Source organism: Sorex araneus, chromosome 6, assembly GCF_027595985.1.
Source record: "Sorex araneus isolate mSorAra2 chromosome 6, mSorAra2.pri, whole genome shotgun sequence".
Classification (NCBI taxonomy): Eukaryota; Metazoa; Chordata; class Mammalia; order Eulipotyphla; family Soricidae; genus Sorex; species Sorex araneus.
The window spans coordinates 154,569,274-154,589,765 of record NC_073307.1 but is presented as its reverse complement, the minus strand read 5'-3'; the positions used below and the strand labels follow the sequence as shown (position 1 = coordinate 154,589,765).

Sequence of the window (20,492 nt, the reverse complement as noted above, 5' to 3'; positions counted from 1 at the left end):
GGGTGCCAACATGATGGGATTCAGGACCCTCGGTACCAGGCCTCCTCTGAGCTCTTCTGAGGCCCCTGCCCGCAGCTTCTTCTGGGCACAGGAGCAGAGCAGGACAGACACCCGTGCTCTTGGCTGTGATTATTTCCCCCGTCCTGGCTGGTTCCCCCCCTTTTTTTTAGGGTCACACCCGACGATGCACAGGAGTTACTCCTAGCTCTGCACTCAGGAATTACTCGTGGTGGTGCTCGGGGGACCATATGGGATGCTGGGAATCGAATCCGGGTTGGCTGCATGCAAGGCAAACCCACTGTGCTATTGCTTCAGCCTCACACTCTCCCTCTTTCTGTGGGCTTTTTCTTTTCTTTCTTTCTTTCTTTCTTTCTTTCTTTCTTTCTTTCTTTCTTTCTTTCTTTCTTTCTTTCTTTCTTTCTTTCTTTTCTTTCTTTCTTCCTTCCTTCCTCTTCTTTCTTTCTCTTTTTGTCACACCTGCGATGCTCAGGGGTTACTCCTGGCTCTGCACTCAGAACTTACTCCTGGCGGTGCTCAGGGGACCCTGGGACCCTCCCCACCTCCAGAGCTCCCAAGGGCTGTGGTCCCAAACTTTAGCTTCTTGTCCTGCTAGAGCACTGGGTGCTCCCCTTTTCTCCTAACCCTCCCGGCCTGGACTCCTTTTGTTCTGGGGTCACATGGGGTAATGCTCAGGGGTTACTCCTGGCTCTGTGTTCAGAGATCTCTCCTGCTGGCACTTGGGGGACCTATGGGGTGTCCGGGATAGAACCCAGGTCAGCCGCATGCAAGGCGAGCACCCTCCTTGCTGTGCTATCGTGAGAGCGCCATGGCTTCGACATCCTTCCGGTTCTATCCCCCACCCCGCCTTCGAGGTCCTAAGCCAACACATCTTACAGAAGAAGATAAAATAATAGAATTTTTTAATAAATTTTTTTTTCCCAAACAACTCCTGTTGATCTTCACTACACAGGGGCCACGGTGGAGAGGAAAGCTCTCTCCAGGCACCCTAAAAAGTGTCCAGAGTAGACTTCGGAGAAAAGTATTCCTCCAGTGTCGGGAGGCTGAGGGGGTGCTAAGCAGGGACCTAGGGTTCGCCTGGCCCCGTGGAGGATTTCTCTCCAAACGGCTCGGGGGGGGGAGCGTGGGACCGTCCCCGGAGCTCCCAAAGGCTCTGCTGGTGGAAGTTGCTTTGCAGATGAAAAGCCCCTCTGAGTCCACTGCGGGGGTGGGGGGGCTTCGGGGGCAGGGGGGCAGGGGGGCACCCCGGCCTTGGGGTGGGAAAGGACTAACGGCCACAGTGGTGGCAAACCGGACTGAGGCAGAAACCAGTAGTAGCCCAGGAGGCGGGGAGAAGGGGCCTGGCCCTCCCGGAGGGGGCGTTCTGGACTGGCGCTGGGTCCGAGCCGCAGAGGGAGGATTGGGGCCGCAGGAAGGTGGGCGGCAAGAGGTTTTTTTTTTTGGGGGGGGGGTAGGGCACACCGGCCTCTTCAGTCTCAGCACCGCAGTCAGAGGTGGTGGGGCGCCAGGAGCAGGAGGCAAAGCAGAGGGCTGGGGAGCCCGGCCGCCAGCGCGGGCCCGCGGGAGTCGGCGGGCGCCCGGCAGGCGGCGCCGGGGCACGTCTGCTCGCCCCGCCGGTCCTCGCCCCCGTAGCCCCCCCAGTAGTCGTCCTCGGTGGGCGCGTCCCCGCCCTGGCGCCCCCGCGGGTCCTCGGCGGGCAGGTCTCGGTAGAGCGTGGACGGGTCGGCGGGGGGCGCGCCCGCCTCGGCCACCCCGTACAGGTGGTTGGACGAGCTGTTGCCGCGCGGGCGGCTGCCCGGCCTGGTGGGCACGGCGGGCGGGCAGGCCTGGAAGTCGGCGTCGCTGAGCGCGCGCAGGTCGCGGCCCTGGCGCTCGGGCGGGCTGGCGCACGTCACGTCGGAGCTGGACACGCGCGCGCGCTGGAACCAGGCCCAGAGCGGCCGCGCGCGGCAGTCGCACGCCCAGGGGTTGGCGTTGAGCCGCAGGAACTCGAGCGCCGGCAGGTCGGCCAGCGCCTCCCCGGGCAGCGAGGCCAGGCTGTTGTTGAACAGGTAGAGGATGGTGAGGCGGCCCAGGCCCCGGAAGGCCGCGCGGTGCACGCCCTGCAGCCGGTTCCCGTGCAGCAGCAGGCGGTCCAGGTTGCCCAGGCCGCGGAACACGTGCTCCGTGAGCAGCCGCAGGCGGTTCCCGTGCAGGAAGAGGTGGCTCAGGTTGGCCAGGTCCGCGAACAGGTCATCCTGCGGCGGCGGGAGAGAAGACAGGGGGGGGGGGGGGGGGTCTCAGACGGGTGGGGGCTTCTCCCCGGGAGTCCCCCTAGGGCTGGGGGGAGGGGGGACCTTGGCCAGGGCATCCCCGAAACGTTACAGTGCCGCAGGAGGGCCCCCCCTTTTCCCCCGCCTCCCCACGGTTCTCCCCCACCACAGGTCTGCCTCCAGTTTCCCATTCAGCAGTTCTGGGGCGCCTCCCCCGCCACCCCGCATCAGGACCGCTTTGCAAGTTCCGCGCGTGATGCTCTTGGTGACGTTGGCACCTTGGGGCGCGCTCAGCACGCAGCCGGGCGCCAGCTTCCCTGCCCTCGCATGCGGGGTCTCTCTCTCTCTCTCTCTCCTCCAACCACAGGGTCCGTGACTCAGTTTCTTCCTCTGTCGCCTGCAGCACCCGGCACAGGGAGTGTGATTGGCACCCGCTCTGTGCGTGTAGAGGGGAAGCGGTGACCCTCTAAGCCTGTGGCCTCATCTGTCAAATGGGAAGAAGGAGACCTCCGGGAGGCATGGGGATGGGGTATTCAGCGGGAAGACTGATGAAGACGCCCCCCAGCAAGAGCATGTGAGCGAAGAAGGGCTGGGCAGAGCGCCTGCACCCACATATTTGGTCCAGCGACTCCCGCACCCAGCTGGCCCTGGTTCCGGCGGCAGGATTTCGGAGAAGTTCTTTAGCCTCAGTTTCCTCAGTATGAATAATGCAGAGGACTGGGCAGGAGGTTTCAGAAGATGAGACTAGACAAGGTCTCAAGGAGGTGTGTATTGGGCGGGGGTCGAGTGAGCACACAGACCCCCAGCCCAGCTGGGGTTTCCCTGAAGGTAAGGCCAGCCCCCTTCCTCCAGTGAGATGCTTCCCCGGGTCCAGCATCTGCTGCTAGTTTGGGATTATAAGAGCACTGTGTCAGGGGTTGGAGCGATAGCACAGCGGGTTAGGGCATTTGCCTTGCACGCAGCCGACCTGGATTCGATTCCCAGCATCCCATAGGGTCCCCTGAGCACCGCCAGGGGTGATTCCTGAGTACAGAGCCAGGAGGAACCCCTGTGCATCGCTGGGTGTGATGCAAAAAAAAAAAAGAAAAAAAAGGAAGAAAAAAAAGAAGAGGACTGTGTCAGCCCTGCAGGCGCGCAGACGCTGCCCTACTTCATCACTCTCTTCTTGGGAGGGGGGCGCACGTCAGGGCTGGGGAATCCCCCCATCCCATTCCACTGCGGGGAGCCTGCCCCTGTCCGAAAGGGAGTGGGGGTTGAGAGGTAGTGAGGCCCCCCCCCCATGGGCTGGCTCCGAGACAGAGTCCCCAGCTCACTCCTGAGGGGGCTGGCGGCCGCGGGGGTCCTCTCTCTGGCGGGCTGCAGCTTTCCCCCTCCGAACCCGCCTGGGGTGTGGCTGCCCCCCCGCCCCGCCCCCAGGAGCCTGCTGGCGGCTCTCGGGTTGGGGGAGGGCCTTGACTCCCCGCCCACACTCCCAGTCCCCACCTTCCTGTGCTCCTGCGTCTCCTCGCCCCCTCCCATCTGGCTTCCGCCCTCTCCGCTCCAGGAACCGAGGCTGCCAAGAGCCCTCCTCTTGGCCGCATTGAGATCCGTCCCCCTCAACCTGCCCCGCTGCCTGTCACCACCGCGCCCCCACCCCCTCTCCTGGCCCCTGCCCAGCGGGTCCTGCTGCCCTTGACCCCCATCAACCCGTCCATTCGACGGCCCACTTGGGATCTCTGTCTCTGTCTCTGTCCACACTCTGGGGTCAGAGCCATAGGACAGCGCGGAGGGCGTTGGCCTTGCACACGGCCGACCGGGGTTCCATCCTTGGCATCCCATGGCACCCCCTGAACACCCCCGGGAGTAATTCCTGATTGCAAAGCCAGGAGTAACCCCTGTGCATCGTGGGATGTGATCCCCAAAGCCAAAAACCTCCCCAAAAAACTAAAAAAAAAAAAAAAAAAAAAAAAAAAAGCTCCACACTGCAGTGCCCAGGGATTCCTCTGTGCGCAGGGGTCACTCTTCGGGGTGCTCAGTTGGGGGGGGACTCTGGGTAGTCCTGGAGGCTCTGTGTTCCCCCAGCCCAGAGTCACTCTGTCATGGCGGGTCGGCAGAGGGAGGGCATGCCCAGAGGTCAGAAGAGGGCCAGTAGGAGCAGCACAGGTGACCCATGCTTTGGGGACCGCTGGACTCAGCAGGGCCACCAACGCTCAGAAGCCCTGGGGGCTTGGCACTTTTCACACCCCCCCCCCACCTCAGCCGTGATTCATTTTTGTTTTGGGGCCAAATCTGGAGATGTTCAGAGGTGACTCCTGGCCCTGTGCTCAGGTATCACTCCTGACGGTGCTCGGGGGGACCTGATGGGATGCGGGGGGGGGGGTGTCACACCTGGGGTGGGGGCGGGGGTCCGCATCACAAGACAAACACCCGACCTGCTCTGTTATCATTCCAGCCCCCAAACCCACCCCCGCTCCGATTTGGGGGCTAAAGAAACCCTGGATCCGAACGTGCCTCTCTCCTTCCTGCCCTCCTGCTTTCTCTAACGGCCTGGCTCTGGGCTCCTGGAGCCTCCGCCTGAGGGACCCATCCCCCACCCCCCATCCCCCCTCTCCCCCTCCCCCCTCCACCAGTTGTCAAACTCCACTGCCATTTCCTGGACCGTAGCTCTCAGATCCGGCCCTTCCTCTCTGTGCATTAATAAGCACTCGACTTTCGACTTTCACAGCCTTCCCCGCTGCCTCTGCCCCCCCCCCCCGCCCCCCTCCCTCTGGGCCGGCCGTCTGCTCCAGTCATCTTCTTCCATTTCAAAACCGCATTTCCCTCCCTCTCCCAGAGCCCTGCATCCATTTGGAATCTCAGCCCAGCAGCGCCCGCCCGCCCCCCTCCCACACCCCTTCCTCCTCTTGACCTGCCACTACCAACCCACCTCCCCTCATCAGGCTCGGGGCTGTGTGACCTTGAGGTGCTCCCGCCCTTCTCTGAGCCTCCAGTCCTGTGTGGTCTCTGAACCCCGCGAATGGAGACTGCTGAGGGTTAAGCTCTGACCTCATCCGATATCGATGAGCCAGCCCTGGAGTACACCTCAGCCATTGAGCAGAACTGTCCTGGGGGGCGGGGGGGCTGTTCCGTGCCAGGGCCCCCCCGTCGCCGGGCCCACCCGCCCCCGGGGGGGGGCCCGCTGCCATCGTCATCACCCGCGTCACCAGCCTCCTGCGGGCTGCCTTCCTGGTTTGAACCAGGTGCCACGCTCGGAGCCACGCAGATCCCATGAAGTAACCACAACTGTCACCAGCCCCCTCCCCGCCCTGCCCCGCCAGAGGCTGACCTGGGGCTCCCTCCTTCCCTCTTTCTGGGATTGCAAGAGGGAAGATCAGAGAAGGCAAGCGACTAGCCCAGCGCCTGGCGGCTCAGCACCTGGGAACCAGGAGATCTGAGGATCTGAAGACCGGCCCTAAGCTCTTTGCAGAATGTGACCCCTAATCTTTGTGGGGGGGGGGGGCTTTGACTGGTGCCCTCACTTTGCTGAAAGCCTGGGAGATGGAGGCAAGGATGATTTTTTGGGGGTCACACTCAGTGATGCTCGGGGGTTACTCGTGGCTCTGCACTTGGGAATTACTCCTGGTGGTGCTCAGGGGACCATGAGATGCTGGGGATGGAACCTGGCTCAGCCGCGTGCAGGGCAAACGCCCTTCCCGCTGTGCTATAGCTCCGGCCCACAAGGATGCTGACCCAGGGCCACACATCGAGCTAAGCCCTTTATCGACTTTATGTTTTACTTTTTGGTCACACCTGGCGATGCACAGGGGTTACTCCTGGCTCTGCACTTAGGAATTACTCCTGGCGGTAATTCCTAATTACCTCAGGTGCTCTGAGGACCCTATGGGATGCTGGGACTCAAACCCGGGTTGGCTGTGTGCAAGGCAAACGCCCTACCTGCTGTGCTATTGCTCCAGCCCCATTCGCCTTTAGTTTTTGGTTCTTGGATCATACCCAGTGATTCTCAGGGCTGACTCCCAGCTCTGTGCTCAGGGGTCACTCCTGGCGGGGCTCAGGGACCAACCCAGGTTGGCCATGTGCAAGGCAAGTGCTCCATCCATTGTACTATTGCTCTGGGCCTGGGGACATCTTTTTAATTTTGTTTCATTTCATTTATTTATTTATTTAGAGTTGTTTCACGATGCTCAGGGGTTATTCCTGGCTCTGCACTCAGAAATTGCTCCTGGCAGGGCTCGGGGGACCGTATGGGATGCCAGGAATCGAATCTGGGTCAGCTGCATGCAAAGCAAACGCCCTACCCATTATACTATGGCTCTGGCCCCGAATCTTCTTTAATCTGGACAACTGCCAACCCCGAATCTCCCCCCCACCCCCGCCCCTCCCCGTGCCGATCATTCTCTCCCTTTTATGAATGGGCCACGGCCGGGCTTGTGGCTCAGTGGTTCAGTGCTTGCTTGTACGTGGGTGGCCCTGGGCTCCATCCCCAGCACCCGGGGGGGGGGGGAAAAGTGAGAGAGAGATGAATGGGTCCAGTGAGACTCAGAATGGTTAAGTAACTTGCCAAAAGACACCAAGCAAGTTGGGGCTGGGATTCAAACTTGTCCTGTCACGATGAAGAGAGAGAACGGGCGTCTCCAGCATCTGCTTCTTCTCAAGCAGGAAATGTGCTCCAGAGAGCGGGAGCGGGGATATATATATATATATATATATATATATATATATATATATATATATATATATATATATATATATTCTCTCTCTTACGTCCCTGGCACCCAGAGCACTGCCTGGCATGTAGTAGGTGCTCAATAAATATTGGTGATGCATGAACCCCTGTGGCAAAGTGCCTGGCATCTAGCAGACAAGCTGTGGGAACCACCAGCTCCCTGCTGCCTTTCTCCCTTCCACGCTGCCTGCAGCTGCAGACCACTGCCTCCTGCCAAGTCCCGCCTGGGGACGACACCTGTACCCTGTGGCTCGCACCCCAGCCCCTCTGATTCTACACCTGCTGTGGCCGCCCCAGCCTGCTCCCTCCAGGCAGTGCCCAGAGTGAGGCAGTTCCCTCTTTCTCCTGGAGCCAGGGCAAGGTGGGAAGCGGCCTGGTACCCCACAGGCCTGCCCAGTGCCCCTTTGTCCAGGCTTCCCTGAGCCCAGACCCTGGCCTGCTGCCCATCAAGGCATGGGGCCAGGCAGGGAGGGGGGCTCAGGTCTTAGGGATGCTGTTAAGCTATCACCCTGCTCTGTGCTATACACACACACACACACACACACACACACACACACACACACACACGCATGCACGCACGCGCACGCACATACACGCCTCCATCATTCAGGGCTGCCATTGGTTGTGGGAGGTGCACTTTGCATTCCCATTTCAAGGATGTGGACACTGAGGTCCCGGGAGGGGAAGCAATTTGCCCCAAAGTTAGGTAAGTCAGAGAAAGGCCCGGGAAAGTGGAAGTCAAACGCAGGCCCTCTGAGTCCTGTTCCTCATTCTGGTGTTTTGATTTTAGTTTTTAGTTTTGGGGCCACACCTGGCTCTGTGCTCAGGGCTCACTCCTGGCAGTGCTTGGGTGACCGCATATGGTTCAAACCAAGGTCAGTCGCATACAAGGCCAGTGCCTTCACCGCTGTACTATCTCTCCAGCCCTGGTTATTGGCTTTTAGTTTCTGCTTTGGGGCTACACTCGGCAGTGCCCTGGGGTCGATCCCAGGCTCCGTGCTTGGGCGAACCACCCCCAGAGGTGGTCAGGGGACTATGTGTAGTGCTGGGGTTGGGCCGTGGGGCTCCTGCATGCAGAGTTTATGTTCTAGGCCATTCAAGCACGTCCCCCACGCCCCCCCGCCCCCAATCTGATTCCTCATTCTGAACAATCATTACAGATTGATGAGGAGTCCGAGTTTCCGCAGCGGTCATCCGGGCACAACTGACAGTGATGAAAGTGACAGCGATGAGGAGGACATTGGCTAGAGTGTGGCCCTGAGTTTAATTAAAAAAGTTTGGGGGTAGGTTTTGGTTTTGGATAAAGGAGTTGGTCTTTTTTTCTTTTTTCTTTTCTTTTTGGGTCACACCCGGCGATGCACAGGGGTTCCTCCTGGCTCATGCACTCAGGAATTACTCCTGGCGGTGCTCAGGGGACCCTATGGGATGCTGGGAATCGAACCCGGGTCAGCCGTGTGCAAGGCAAACGCCCCATCCGCTATGGGTGCTGTGGCTCCAGCCCCTGGTAGGTTTTGGTTTTGGGGCCACACCCACAGTGCTCAGGGCTTACTCCTGACTGGCCTCAGGCATCTCTCCTGGAGGACTCGGGGGACTGTACGGGATGCCCGGGATTGAACCCGGGTCAGCCACGTGCAAGACAAACTCCCTCCCCGCTGTGCTATGGCTCCGGCCCTGAGTTTAACTTGAGCCCCACCGGGTTTCTCAGCTGGGCCGTATCTGCTCCGTACAGGTGGCTGCCAGTGGGCGCCGGGAACAGGGGGCTGCGGCGGTGAAGGGGTTTGCCTGGAGTCACACGGGAGCCAGGACTGAGCTGGCAGCTGCCAAAGAGCGTGATTCCAGGGCGGAGCTCACCCTCGTGCCAGAACGCCAGCCAAGGATCAAGACCCAAGGCCCATCGGCTCTCCAGGGTCGTGTGGTCCCGGAAACCTGCAGTCCATGTCCCTGGCCCTGGCTCTCGCAGCTGAGGTGCAGGGCACACGTAGGAAGGAAAAACGGAAGGAAAAGGAAAGGAAAGGAAAGGAAAGGAAAGGGAGAGAGTGTTCTGGAACCTACCCGGGGTTTCTGAGGACTGAAGCAGACTCAGATATCCAGGATGGGTCCAAATGGGCCGCCTCAGCCAGCATGGCACCGGGAAATGAGGCTCTTCTCTCTCTCTCTCCTTCCTTCCTTCCTTCCTTCCTTCCTTCCTTCCTTCCTTCCTTCCTTCCTTCCTTCCTTCCTTCCTTCCTTCCTTCCTTCCTTCCTCTTCTTCCCCATCCCTCCCTCCCTCCCTCCCTCCCTCCCTCCCTCCCTCCCTTCCTTCCTTCCTTCCTTCCTTCCTTCCTTCCTTCCTTCCTTCCTCCCTTCCTTCTTTCCTTCCTTCCTCCCTCCCTCCCTCCTCCCTCCTTCCCTCCCTTCCTTCCTTCCTTCCTTCCTTCCTTCCTTCCTTCCTTCCTTCCTTCCTTCCTTCCTTCCTTCCTTCCTTCCTTCCTTCCTTCCTTCCTCCCTCCCTCCCTTCCATCTTTCCTTCAGCTTCCTCCCTCCCTCCCTCCCTTCCTTCCTTCCTTCCTTCTTTCTGCTTCCTCCCTCTCTCCCTTCCTCCCTCCCTCCCTCCTTCCTTCCTTCCTTCCTTCCTTCCTTCCTTCCTTCCTTCCTTCCTTCCTTCCTTCCTTCCTTCCTGTCTCCCTTCCTTCTTTCCTCTTCCTCTGGGCAGTGGCAGGGAAGGGCTTCTCCCCACGGTGTTTAGGGGAACATCTGGTGCTGGGCCTTGAACCCAGACCTTCTGCGTGCCAAGCACCCGCTCCAGCCCACTGAGCCATCTCTCTGGCCTGATTCTTTTGTCTGAAATCACATGTTAACAAGCGCCACTCAGGTGCTCACCGCACGCCACATACCCATCTCTGAGCTTCGCAAGCTACCCCTGCACTCGGCGCTTAACAAAATCCCACAGAGACATGCACTCTCGTGCCCCCATTTTACAGATGGGAAAGCTGAGGCTCGGCGCGAGTTGAGGGCCCGACAATGTCGTCGCCTGTCAAGTCCTCACTCACCACAGTGCAGGCTCGCGCTGTGCCCACGCCGTGGCCCGCCTGCTATTCTTATCCTCTGTATTTCTGCAATCACAATAGCGTGCCACATATTTTCCCAACATACTATTTATAGGAGAGTTCTGTCTGCCTTGTTCAGTGCCGTGTTCTCAGCACCTGGTCCAGGGTGGGGCTCAGTCTGTGAAATGATTGTCTCGAGTGGCCCTGTCCCCCCTCAGGGTCACTCGGGCTCCTGTGTGGGGCACCTTAGCCCTCGCTAGGGAGCAGCCGGGGAGGGGGCTCCTGGTTCCTTCTACCAGGCGCTGCCTTGCGAGGGGGGATTTTCTCCCAGAATGGTTTGGAGGGTGTGGTACGGCTTCCCAGGGAGACAGAAGGGAAGGCTCTGGCGGGCACAGTCCGCATCGTAACAACGGTAAGCAACATCCAGATCAGTAATAATAACAATGAATAGCAGTCACTGTTGTTTCTTCCGTTTCCGGAGCATCCATTTTCCAGCCCCTTAATTGCTCTCCGCCCCCCTCCCATCCTCCCTGGCACTGAGACAGCAGCTGTGGACGGGACAGGCATCCAGAGAGGCCCGGAGAGGGGAAGGCGGCCCTGCCCCATGGCCCAGGGGGCTGCCGTGGGGATACTAGCTTGGCTCTGCTTCCCTGGCTGGAGTGGGGGCGAGAAAATCCCCCCACGGCCCTCGGGCTGGGGTGCCTGGGGAGAGGCCACATCCCCCGAAGGCAAATGGGGGGGGCGGTGGATGGAGAGATAAGATCGTGGCAAGAGACGCACCCATACACCCAGACAGACATGGGGGTGTGTGTGGAGTGGGCGTGCGAAGGGAGACAGACAGAGGAGGCAGGAGAGGACAGATGGGGGAGGCAAGTGAGCCAGCGAGGCAAAGAGGGATGGTGGCGGGGGGGGGGGGGGGAAGGACAGACAGAAATGCAGAGATGGACAGACAGAAATGGACAGACAGACATGCAGAGATAGATAGGCACTGAGAGATGGACAGACAGACATGCAGAGATGGACAGACATGCAGAGACAGACACACAGAGATGGACAAACAGATAGACATGCAGAAATGGACGGGCAGAGAGACAGGCAGAGATGGACAGATAGACAGACATGCAGAGATGGACAGACAGACAGACATGCAGAGATGGACAGACAGATACACAGATGGGCTGACAGACACGCAGAGATGGATGGATAGACAGACATGCAGAGATGGACAGACAGACATGCAGAGATGGACAGACAGACACACAGATGGGCTGACAGACATGCAGAGATGGATGGACAGACAGATATGCAGAGATGGACAGACAGACATGCAGAGATGGACAGACAGACACTCAGAGATGGATGGACAGACAGACACGCAGAGATGGGCAGATAGACAGACATGCAGAGACGGGCAGACAGAGAGACACACAGAGACAGACAGACAGACACGCATGACGGGCAGGCAGGCAGACAGACACGCAGAGACGGGCAGACAGACAGACACTCAGAGACGGGCAGACAGACACGCAGAGATGGACAGACATTCGAGATGGACAGACAGACACGCGGGGGCGGGGGGGGGGGCCGGGCTGGGGCTGACCTGGAGGTGCAGCAGGCTGTTGTCCTGGAGGTAGAGGTACTGCAGGCTGACCAGGCCGCGGAAGATGTGGCCGGGCAGGCTGCTGAGCTGGCAGCGGTACAGGTGCAGCGACTGCAGCCGCTCCAGGCCCTGGAAGGTGTCGGGCTCCAGCGAGCGCAGGTGCCGGTTGTCGCCCAGGTCCAGCTCCTCGAGCGCCTGCAGGCGGCGGAAGGTGCCCGGGTAGATGGTGGAGAGGTTGTTGGAGAAGAGCCACAGGGTGAGCAGGTGGGGCCCGAAGGTGCCGGGCCGCAGCGTGCGGATGAGGTTGTTCTGCAGGAAGAGGCGCTGCGTGCCGGGCGGCAGGGACAGAGGCACCGACGAGAAGTTGTTGGCCTGGCAGCTCACGGTGGGCGGGGACGAGTAGCAGGTGCAGAGCATGGGGCAGCTGGGGGCGGCGGGGCGGCAGCGCCAGCAGCAGCAGCAGGAGGCAGGCGGAGGCTGGACCTGCGGGGGTCAGGGAGAGACCACTCAGGGGGCCGCTCCTGCCCCCCCACCCCTGCCCGAGCCAACGTGCCAGGGTCGTGCCAGGGTCCGGGAGGTGGGAGGCCCCCAGAGCCCTCGGCCCACGCCCGCTTACTTAAAAACCTTTAAAAACATTGATTGAGGGCGTCTGCCTTGCCTTTGCTGTGGTTCGATCTCTGGCATCCCGTATGGTCCCCCGAGCACCTCCAGGAGTGATTCCTGAGTGCAGGGCCAGGAGTAACCCCTGTGTATCGCCAAGTGTGGCCCAGAATGTACAAAAAGTACCCCCCACATACACACACAAAATTGATTTAGAGCTGAAGCAATACTACAGCGAGGAGTGCACTTGCCTTGCATGTGGTCGACCCCAGTTCGATTCCCGGCATTCCATATGGTCCCTGAACACCACCAGAAGTAATTCTTGAGTGCTGAGCCAGGAGTAACCCCTGAATATTGCCGGATGTGGCCCCCCCAAAAAGCCAAAATTAAAAAAAATTGATTTGGGGGCTGGAGCGATAGTATAGCAGGAGGTGTGTTTGTTTTCCGTGCACATGGCTGACTGGGTTTGATCCCCGGCACCCTATAGGGCCCCCCCAAGCACCCACCAGGAGTGATTCCTGAGCTCAGAGCCAGGAGTGACGCCTGAACATCACCTGGTGTGACCCAAAAAGTAAAAATAAAAAATTGATTTGGGGGCCAGGGTGGTAGTACAGCAGGGAGGGTGTTTGCCTTGTATGTGGCTGACCCAGGTTCAATCCCCGACATTACACAGGGTCCCCCAAGCACCGCCAGGAGTGATTCCTGAGCACTGCCAGGGGTGAACCTTGAGCATTGCCGGATGTGACTCAAGAAGGCCCCCCCAAGTTGATTTGGGGCTGGAATGATAGTACAGCAGGGAGGGTGTCTGCCTTGCACACGGGTGACCCAACTTCGATCCCCAGCATCCTATAGGGTCCCCTGAGCACCGCCAGGAGTAATTCCTGAGTGCAGAGCCAGGAGTGAATCTTTTTTTTTTTCCTTTTTGGGTCACACTCCTGGCTCATGCACTCAGGAATTACCCCTGGCGGTGCTTAGGGGACCCTATGGGATGCTGGGATTCGAACCCGGGTCGGCCGCGTGCAAGGCAAACGCCCTACCTGCTGTGCTATCGCTCCAGCCCCGCCAGGAGTGAATCTTGAGCATCGCTGGGGCATGGCCCCCCCAAAAAAAAAAAAAAGAAAACAAAACATTGATTGGCTGAGCCAAGAGACTGGACAGCGGGGAAGGCGCTGGCCTGGCACGCACACACAGCAGCCTGGGTTCCACCCCTGGCACCGCACAGGGTCCCCTGAGCCCCACCAAGAGGGATCCCCGAGCTCGGAGCCAGGAGTCAGCCCCCAATTTTAAACAATTGATTTTGTCGGAGAGTGAACGGGCGGGGCGCATGCGTGGGCTGCAGGAGACCCGGGTTCGGGCCCCGAGCATCCCCGGGAGTGAGCCAGAGGGTCCCTGAGCACTACGAGGTGTGACCCCCCCACTTCCTCACTGGGCACACAGCTCCAAAGGAGCCAGGGCCTAGCCTGGCATGCCCCCGGCCGGGGCTTCATCCCCCTGGCACGGCCTGGGCTGGCGCTGTGGGGTGTAGCCCTGGTGCCTTGTCACTGTTGGATGCACCACTGAGGCACGACCCCTCGGGAATCTGAGTCCAGCCCCGCACCCCGCGCTTCTGGTCACGTCCACTCTCCGCCTCTCCGGGCAGCTCGGGCAGCACTGGCCAGGCTGTGGGGGCTCAAGGCGCAGCTTCTTCCTCCCCTGCTGCCCTGGCTGGGGTGGGGCGGGGGGGCTCCCCTTGCTCCCTGCAGGTCTGTCCGGCTTCAGCGCTGGGAGGGGGACAGATCTTTGTGGGTGTGTGTGGGGGACTGCCCTGGGTGGGGTCCTAGTTAGGTGCCGACTAGTACTGTGTCCTCTCCCCGTTAAATGTCAAGACAACGACTTTTTTGGTTGGTTTGGGGGCCACACCCAACTGTGCCCAGGGCTGACTCCCGGCTCTGTGCTCAGGGATCACTCCTGGTGGGGGTCCCCGGATGGAACCCAGGTTGGCCGTGTGCAAGGCCAGTGCCCTCCCTGCTGGTCTATGGCTCTGGCCCTTCCTCAGTGTGAGTGACACCCCCCTCCCCGCCCCGCCCCAGGGTCTCCAGACATTGCCCTGTGTTCCCTGGGAAGCAGATGTGTCCACCCCACATGAGAACATAGGTCAGAATGAACTTGAAAGCCTCTGCCTGCGACCCGGGAATCCATGGCGCCTGGGCAGGGGTGCTCGGGCCTCGCTGGAGTCCCCCCATGGCACCCCACTGCTCCCCAGGACCCCCCACTTTCCTGTTGCTTTGCAAAACCTTTGACAAGGAGAGAGAGACACAGAGAAGGAGGTGTCCCTCATGTTACACGAGGCGTCTGGGGCTTGATCCCCAGCACACAAGGGGGGCCCCAAGCATGGCCAGGAGCAACCCCTGAGCACAGAGCTGGGAGGAGCACTGGAGCAATAATGTCAGATGTGGCCCCGCACCCAAAACCAAACCAGCAAACCAAACCCCTCCACGCAGCAAGGGCCAGAGGGACCAGGGGCAGTGGGCCTTGGACAAGGGCCCACCTGCCACAGAATCATCCGGAACTTCCTCAGCTCAGCCTGTGTGGAACCAGGGTTCCTGGGGGACAGCCAGGAAGCTGCATTTCCCACTCCAGCTTCTTCCTATTCAAAGACATTCAATAACCTCCTTCCTTCCCTCCTTCCCTCCTTCCTTCCCTCCTTCCCTCCTTCCTTCCTTCCCTCCTTCCTTCCTTCCCTTCCTTCCTTCCTTCTTCCTTCCTTCCTTCCTTCCTTCCTTCCTCCCCTTCCTCCCTCCCTCCCCCCTCCCTCCCTTCCTTCCTTCCTTCCTTCCTACCTTACTTCTTCCTTCCTTCCTCTTCTTTCCTCCCTCCCTCCCTCCCTCCCTCCCTCCCTCCTTCCTTCCTTCCTTCCTTCCTTCCTTCCTTCCTTCCTTCCTTCCTTCCTTCCTTCCTTCCTTCCTTCCTTCCTTCCTTCCTTCCTTCCTCCTCCGTCCCTTCCCTCCCTCCTTCCCTCCCAAGCTCTGGCTGGGACCTAGTTGAACCCAATCTCTTCTTTCTTTCTTCGGTATCTTGGGGCCACACCCTCGGGTGCTCAGGGATGTGCTGAGTCTGGGCTAACACTGAGACGACGGCCACCTCTGTCCCCTGAATGCTCCCTCCACGCCCCACCTCTGCGCTAGCATGGCTTCCGGACGCCTCCTGGGTTCTCCATTGCAGTTTGCCCTGGGAGGCGCAGAGCCAACCAGTCTTGGGCACAGCACGTGCCTCACATGTGTGAGGGTCTGGGCTTAGTCCCCGGCACTGCACATGCACGCGCATGCGCACGCACACACATGTACGCAGCAGTGTGTGGGGCTGAGGGCGGGAAGGCTCGCTCCTCAGACCCCTGGGACTAGAGACGGGTTTGGAGAGACCCTCGGGGGAGGTTCTCCCTCGGCCTTCAGAGGCCGCTGTGCATGTCTGGGTGTGACCTGCACACACGGGCCCATGCTCATGCTCGTGTGAAGGCGTGACGCCAACAGCACCGTGGACACACGTGTGTGCGTGCGAGCTGTCCTCCGTGGGAGCGAATGCATGAACGTGCAAGATTCGGGGTGTGAGCGGGTGTCGACGGGAGGGGCGGCTCTGCGGAGCCTGTGGTGGGGGGCATGGGGCGGGGACCCCTGCCCTGCTGTGTGTCGTGCACACTCCCTCCTCCTCTGCCCCCTCTAGATTTTTTTTTCTTTTTGGGTCACACCCAGCGATGCTCAGGAGTTACTCCTGGCTCTGCACTCAGGAATCGCCCCTGGCAGGAGCTCGGGGGGCCATATGGGATGCTGGGAATCGAACCCGGGCCGGCCGCGTGCAAGGCAGACGCCCTCCCTGCTGTGCTATGGCTCCAGCACCTCCCCCGTCTCGATTTCTGCATCTCCCCAACTCCCGAGCAGGTGCTGGGCGGGCTTGGCCTTCCCGGGCAGGCGGGCGGGCGGGCGCGGGCTGTGTGGTGCCGTGTGTGCGCGCCGCCCCGTGCGTGTGTAGGCCGGGTGTGATGTAATATGCTCAGTGACACAGAGGCTGCTGTTCATCCTTCACACCGCCTCCGCCTTTCTCGGCCCCGCTCACCCCTCCCCCGAGCGACGTTTCACGATTACTTTCTCCTCCTGCGTTCCTCCGAGCCACGTGGGGGGCGGGCGGTGGGGTGTGGGGGGGAGCAGGCTGTCTCTCACCCCAACCAGGCAGGGCTGGGTGTCGGTGTGTGTGTGTGTGTGTGTGTGTGTGTGTGTGTGTGTGGTGAGGGGATGCCTTTAGGAGCACCCTGGGTGGGTTTCACCAGGACGGAGGCTTTTGAGGCAGGACAACGTGGTGGTGGTGGTGGGGGGGGAGCTTCAGAGCTGGAACCGGCTGCCAAGGCTCACCAGCTCTCGTTCAAGCTCTTATTCTGCTGAGGTGACAACTGGGCTCAGAGAGGGCAAGCAATTTGCCCAAGGTCACACAGCAAAAGTGGCCGGCCGGGGCCAGGGCGAGGAAGGAATCGCCGGATGGCTGATGGGGCATTTCTCTTCGCATCAGTGTCACCTCTGAGCTTGCTGTCCCAGGAGGACTTGACACCAGAGTCCGGCAAATCCGTCCTGATCCCTTAATCCCACCCTTATCAGCTCAAAGGCCACAGCCCAGCTCGTGCTGACGACGGGGTACCCTGGGGAGAGGCAGAACAAGGAGTCCCGGAGGCTGTGGATTGGGGGTGCGCTGTGGATTGGGGGCCAGACGGCGGCGCCTGGCGTGGATGGAGGCGCCTGGCGTGGGATGGACGGTGGTGGGCGCCCTGGCTCACGCCTCCCCCCGCCTTCCCCCGCTGTCGTCGTGCGGGAGTGGGGGTTCCCTGCGGCTGTGTGGGGGGCCTCCCTGCAGGCCTCTGCGTCGCCGCTGACTCTGCTGCCATTCCTGGCCCCGTGCCGCGCGGCGCGGCTGTAAGGCAAGGAGCCTCATCCATAATTCAGGCCGCGTGCTCGCTCACGGGAGGCCAGGGGGAAGGGAGGGAGGGGCGGGGGGGGGGGGGCGCGCAGGGCGGCTCGGGCCCAGGCCTGAGCAATGGGAGTTGGGGGCAGGGCCGGAGTCTCCTGGCCCCCCTGCGTGGCCCGGGGGGCCCCTTCCTCCCTGCACCCCCCCAACAAACCGGTTCTCCCCACCACCCGGGGGGGCGTCCCTTCTCACACCCCCACCCTGAGGCTCCTGGCAGTCAGGGCAGGAACGGGGCACCTCGGTGACCAGCAGAGCGGACCCCGATTTCCCACCCGGAGAAGTTGGGGAGAGCCCCTGAAGCTCTCCGGGGGCCCTTGCCGGGGGTCTTTCTGGGATCTTTTGTTTAATTCCTCCCCCCCTCTACATGGGGGTGGAGGGGCCCCCTTTAGCCGCCCCCTAACCCCGCCCTGCTCGCCCCTATTTCTCCCTCATCTCTAAAGTGGCAGGGAAGGGAAGAGACAGCTGCCCTGGACTACTGGATGGCAGGACCCTGCCGTAATTAGGCACCTACTGTATGCCCCTGACTATTTATTTGCACGCGCCCACCCCCAGCATGCACTCACCACACCACGTGACACCGCCCCCCCACCCCGGGAGCAGCCTGGGGGTCTCACATTTGCAGACCGCGGAAGAAGGTGCTGGGGCCATGCAGCCAGTGCTAGGGGGGTGTGTGTGTGTGGGGGGTGGGAGCCGGCAAGAAGGGGCTTCCTGATCTTCCTTAGGGGGCTCCACGTCCCCCCGCGGAGACTGCATGTGTGGAGGCTGAGCTGGAGGCAAAGGGAGGCCGCAGCCTGCCCCCCCCACCCCGACCAGTACAAGGGGGTCCCCAGACGGCCACAGGCTGGGTTTCTGCCACTGTCGGGGGTCAGGGCCCAGGAAGGGACCCCCGCCCCGGGATCTCCCCGCAACTCTCCTCTCCTGGGCTGTGTGCTGTGGCCTGCCCAGGCGGTCACCCGTGGGACTGTCCCACAGCGAGGCCCGGTGTCCAGCTGAGGAGCCCAGGCCCGAGCGGGGCAGAGACAGCGAGAGGTCGGGACACGGCATTGATCTGGGAAGGTCGGGGGTGGGGGTGGGTGTTGCTGAGGTGGCCGAGTCCCACAGTCTCCGGGGACCGTGGGTCCTGGGAGACTTGGAAAGTTGACCAGGCGCTGCCCTTGCCCAGAGGCACCTTGTGGCAGGAAACTTGAAGAGGCAGCGCAGGGGCCCAGCGCTGGGGGCCGGGGGGGGGTGCTGCCTGCGGGTGGGGGGGGGGGTTGTGAGTGTGTGTGTGTGGGTGCTTCCTCAATAGGAAACTGAACCGGGGGTCCCTGAAGGCTGGGGCGGAGGGGCTGGGAAGGGCGCCGGCGCGGGTGCACACAGCTTTCCACTCCGCCAGAATGTAACACCCCAAAATAAGCGAGCCAGCGGCAGGATCCCGACACGACGGCACGTGGGGACCAGGGATATAAATGGCAGCGGGAGGCAGCCAGGGCACCCAGCCTGGGGGGGGGCTGCACCCCCCACCCGCCACATCACCCCCAGGACCCCCAGAGCCCAACCCCCCTCTCTGGCCCACCACCAGCCACTCCCTCCGCAGGGAAGGGAGGTGCCAGGCGCAGCTTTGGGGCTCCCCACGTGGATGTGGTTACCAGAAGCCTCTTTGTCTCCTCCCTGGGCAAGCCCCCCGCCCCCACCCCATCCCCATCCCTTCCTTTCTCTTCTTCCTTCCTGCCTTCCTTTCCAGTCCCCACCCGGTTCTGGGGGTACCCCAGCCCCTCTGGGGTCTCTGGAGCATCAGCCTTGACCACTTTCCTTGATGGACAGCTCTCCCCTTTACCCCCCTCCTCTTCTTGGCTGTCCCTCTGGCCTTTCCTTCCTGCCCCCCACACTCTCTTCTGCCCCCACCCCCCTTGCTGGGGGTCCCCGGCCTTTGTCTTCGCCTCTGCGCTCTTTCCCGGCTTCCTCCCAGCTCGCCTGGGTCCCCTGCTCCCTTGGTCGGTTCCCCGTCCCAGCCCGTCGCCTCCCCGACCTCCTGGAAGCCCCGTCACTTGCTCCATCTGAGACCTGTCCCTTCCTGGACCCCCACACTCCTGCCTCCCCACCCCCCCAGTCACGCCGCCCGCGGACCCGTCCCCTTTCGGGCGCCCTCCATCTGCCCTCCCGGCTCCCCGTGCGGGCCGGCCGTGCCCTGCCCACTCGGCCCGCCGTCCCGGGAAAGCAAAGTGCTGAGGCACCGGGCGCCGGGCACGCGGAGTTGCTGAGTCGGCGCTTCCCCAGCCGGCCCGAGTCCGCCGCGTCCCCCGAGCAGGTGGAGCCGGGACGGCGGAACCTGAGCCCCGCGCGCCCCGCTCCGCGCGCGGCCCCCCGCGGTCACGAGTTCCCGGCACCTCTGAGCGGGGCGCCCTGGGGGGCGGGGGCTGGGCCCCTGGCGAGCCGGTGCGCTCCCCCCCCACCCCCCCCCCCCGCACCCCTCCGCGGCCGCACCCTCGCGCCCCCCGGGGGAGGGGTCCCTACCTTGCAGCAGGCGTCGGAGCCAGGGCAGCATCTTGTCTCCACGCTCGGGGGGGTGTGGGGGGTCGTGGTGGGGGAGGGGGCAAGGGCGCTCCCCCGCGCCCCCCGGAGCCCGCGCGACGAGACGGCGGGGACCCCCCGCGGGGCTCCGGGAGAACCCGGGAGTCCCGGGGGCGGCGGCGGGCGGGTCTCGGGGCTCTACCCTGCGCCCCCCGGGCTGCGGGGCTCGGGAGGAGCCATGGGGCCCCCGACGCGACGGGGCGGGACGCGACGGGGCGGGGAGGGCTGGAGCCGGCGGGCGACGCCCCGGGGCCCGCGCCCCCCAACAGCGCGGGCTGCGCGCGGGTCCGTCAGTGCGTTGGTCCGTGCGCCCCGGCTGAGCGCCGAGGGAGAGTGGGGACAGCGAGGAGGCTCTGCCCAGCCACCCCCTCCTTCCCGCACGCGCTGGCTCCTCCCTCGCTTCCTAGCTGGGCGACTTAACCCCTTCCAGGCCACTCGGAGGCGGGATCGGCTCTCTCCCCCCCTCCCCTCACCCCTGCTCCACCCCGGCCCCTCGCGCTCCTCTTGGGGGAGGGTGCGGGGGCTCCCCGAGGACTGGCTTCGATCGCCTTCGCCGCGCACACGCTACTACCGACATCCCTCGCCGCGGGGGTGCGGCCGGGGGAAAGGGAACCCCGCGGACTCGGCCAGCCCCACCCCCCTCCGAACTTTCCGGGCGCCGAGGGGCTCCCCCTCCCGGCTGCGTGCGGGCGCAAAAGTCCTGACCTGCGGTCCCCCCGGAGAGCTCGGAGACTCCGCTTCCCCTTCGGTTCCCAGACCCG

The 20,492-nt window shown here is 62.3% G+C and overlaps 1 protein-coding gene across 1 annotated transcript; it reads right to left on the bottom strand.

Moving 5' to 3' along the window:
- Nucleotides 1-903: 903 nt before the first annotated feature.
- Nucleotides 904-20,101, bottom strand: RTN4RL2 (reticulon 4 receptor like 2). The gene is given in 4 exon segments (XM_004620391.2): nt 904-2,255; nt 11,599-12,036; nt 12,038-12,081; nt 19,675-20,101. Coding segments are annotated over 4 exon segments (1,263 nt in total). The 5' UTR covers nt 19,706-20,101; the 3' UTR covers nt 904-1,505.
- Between the last annotated feature and the right edge of the window lie 391 nt (nt 20,102-20,492).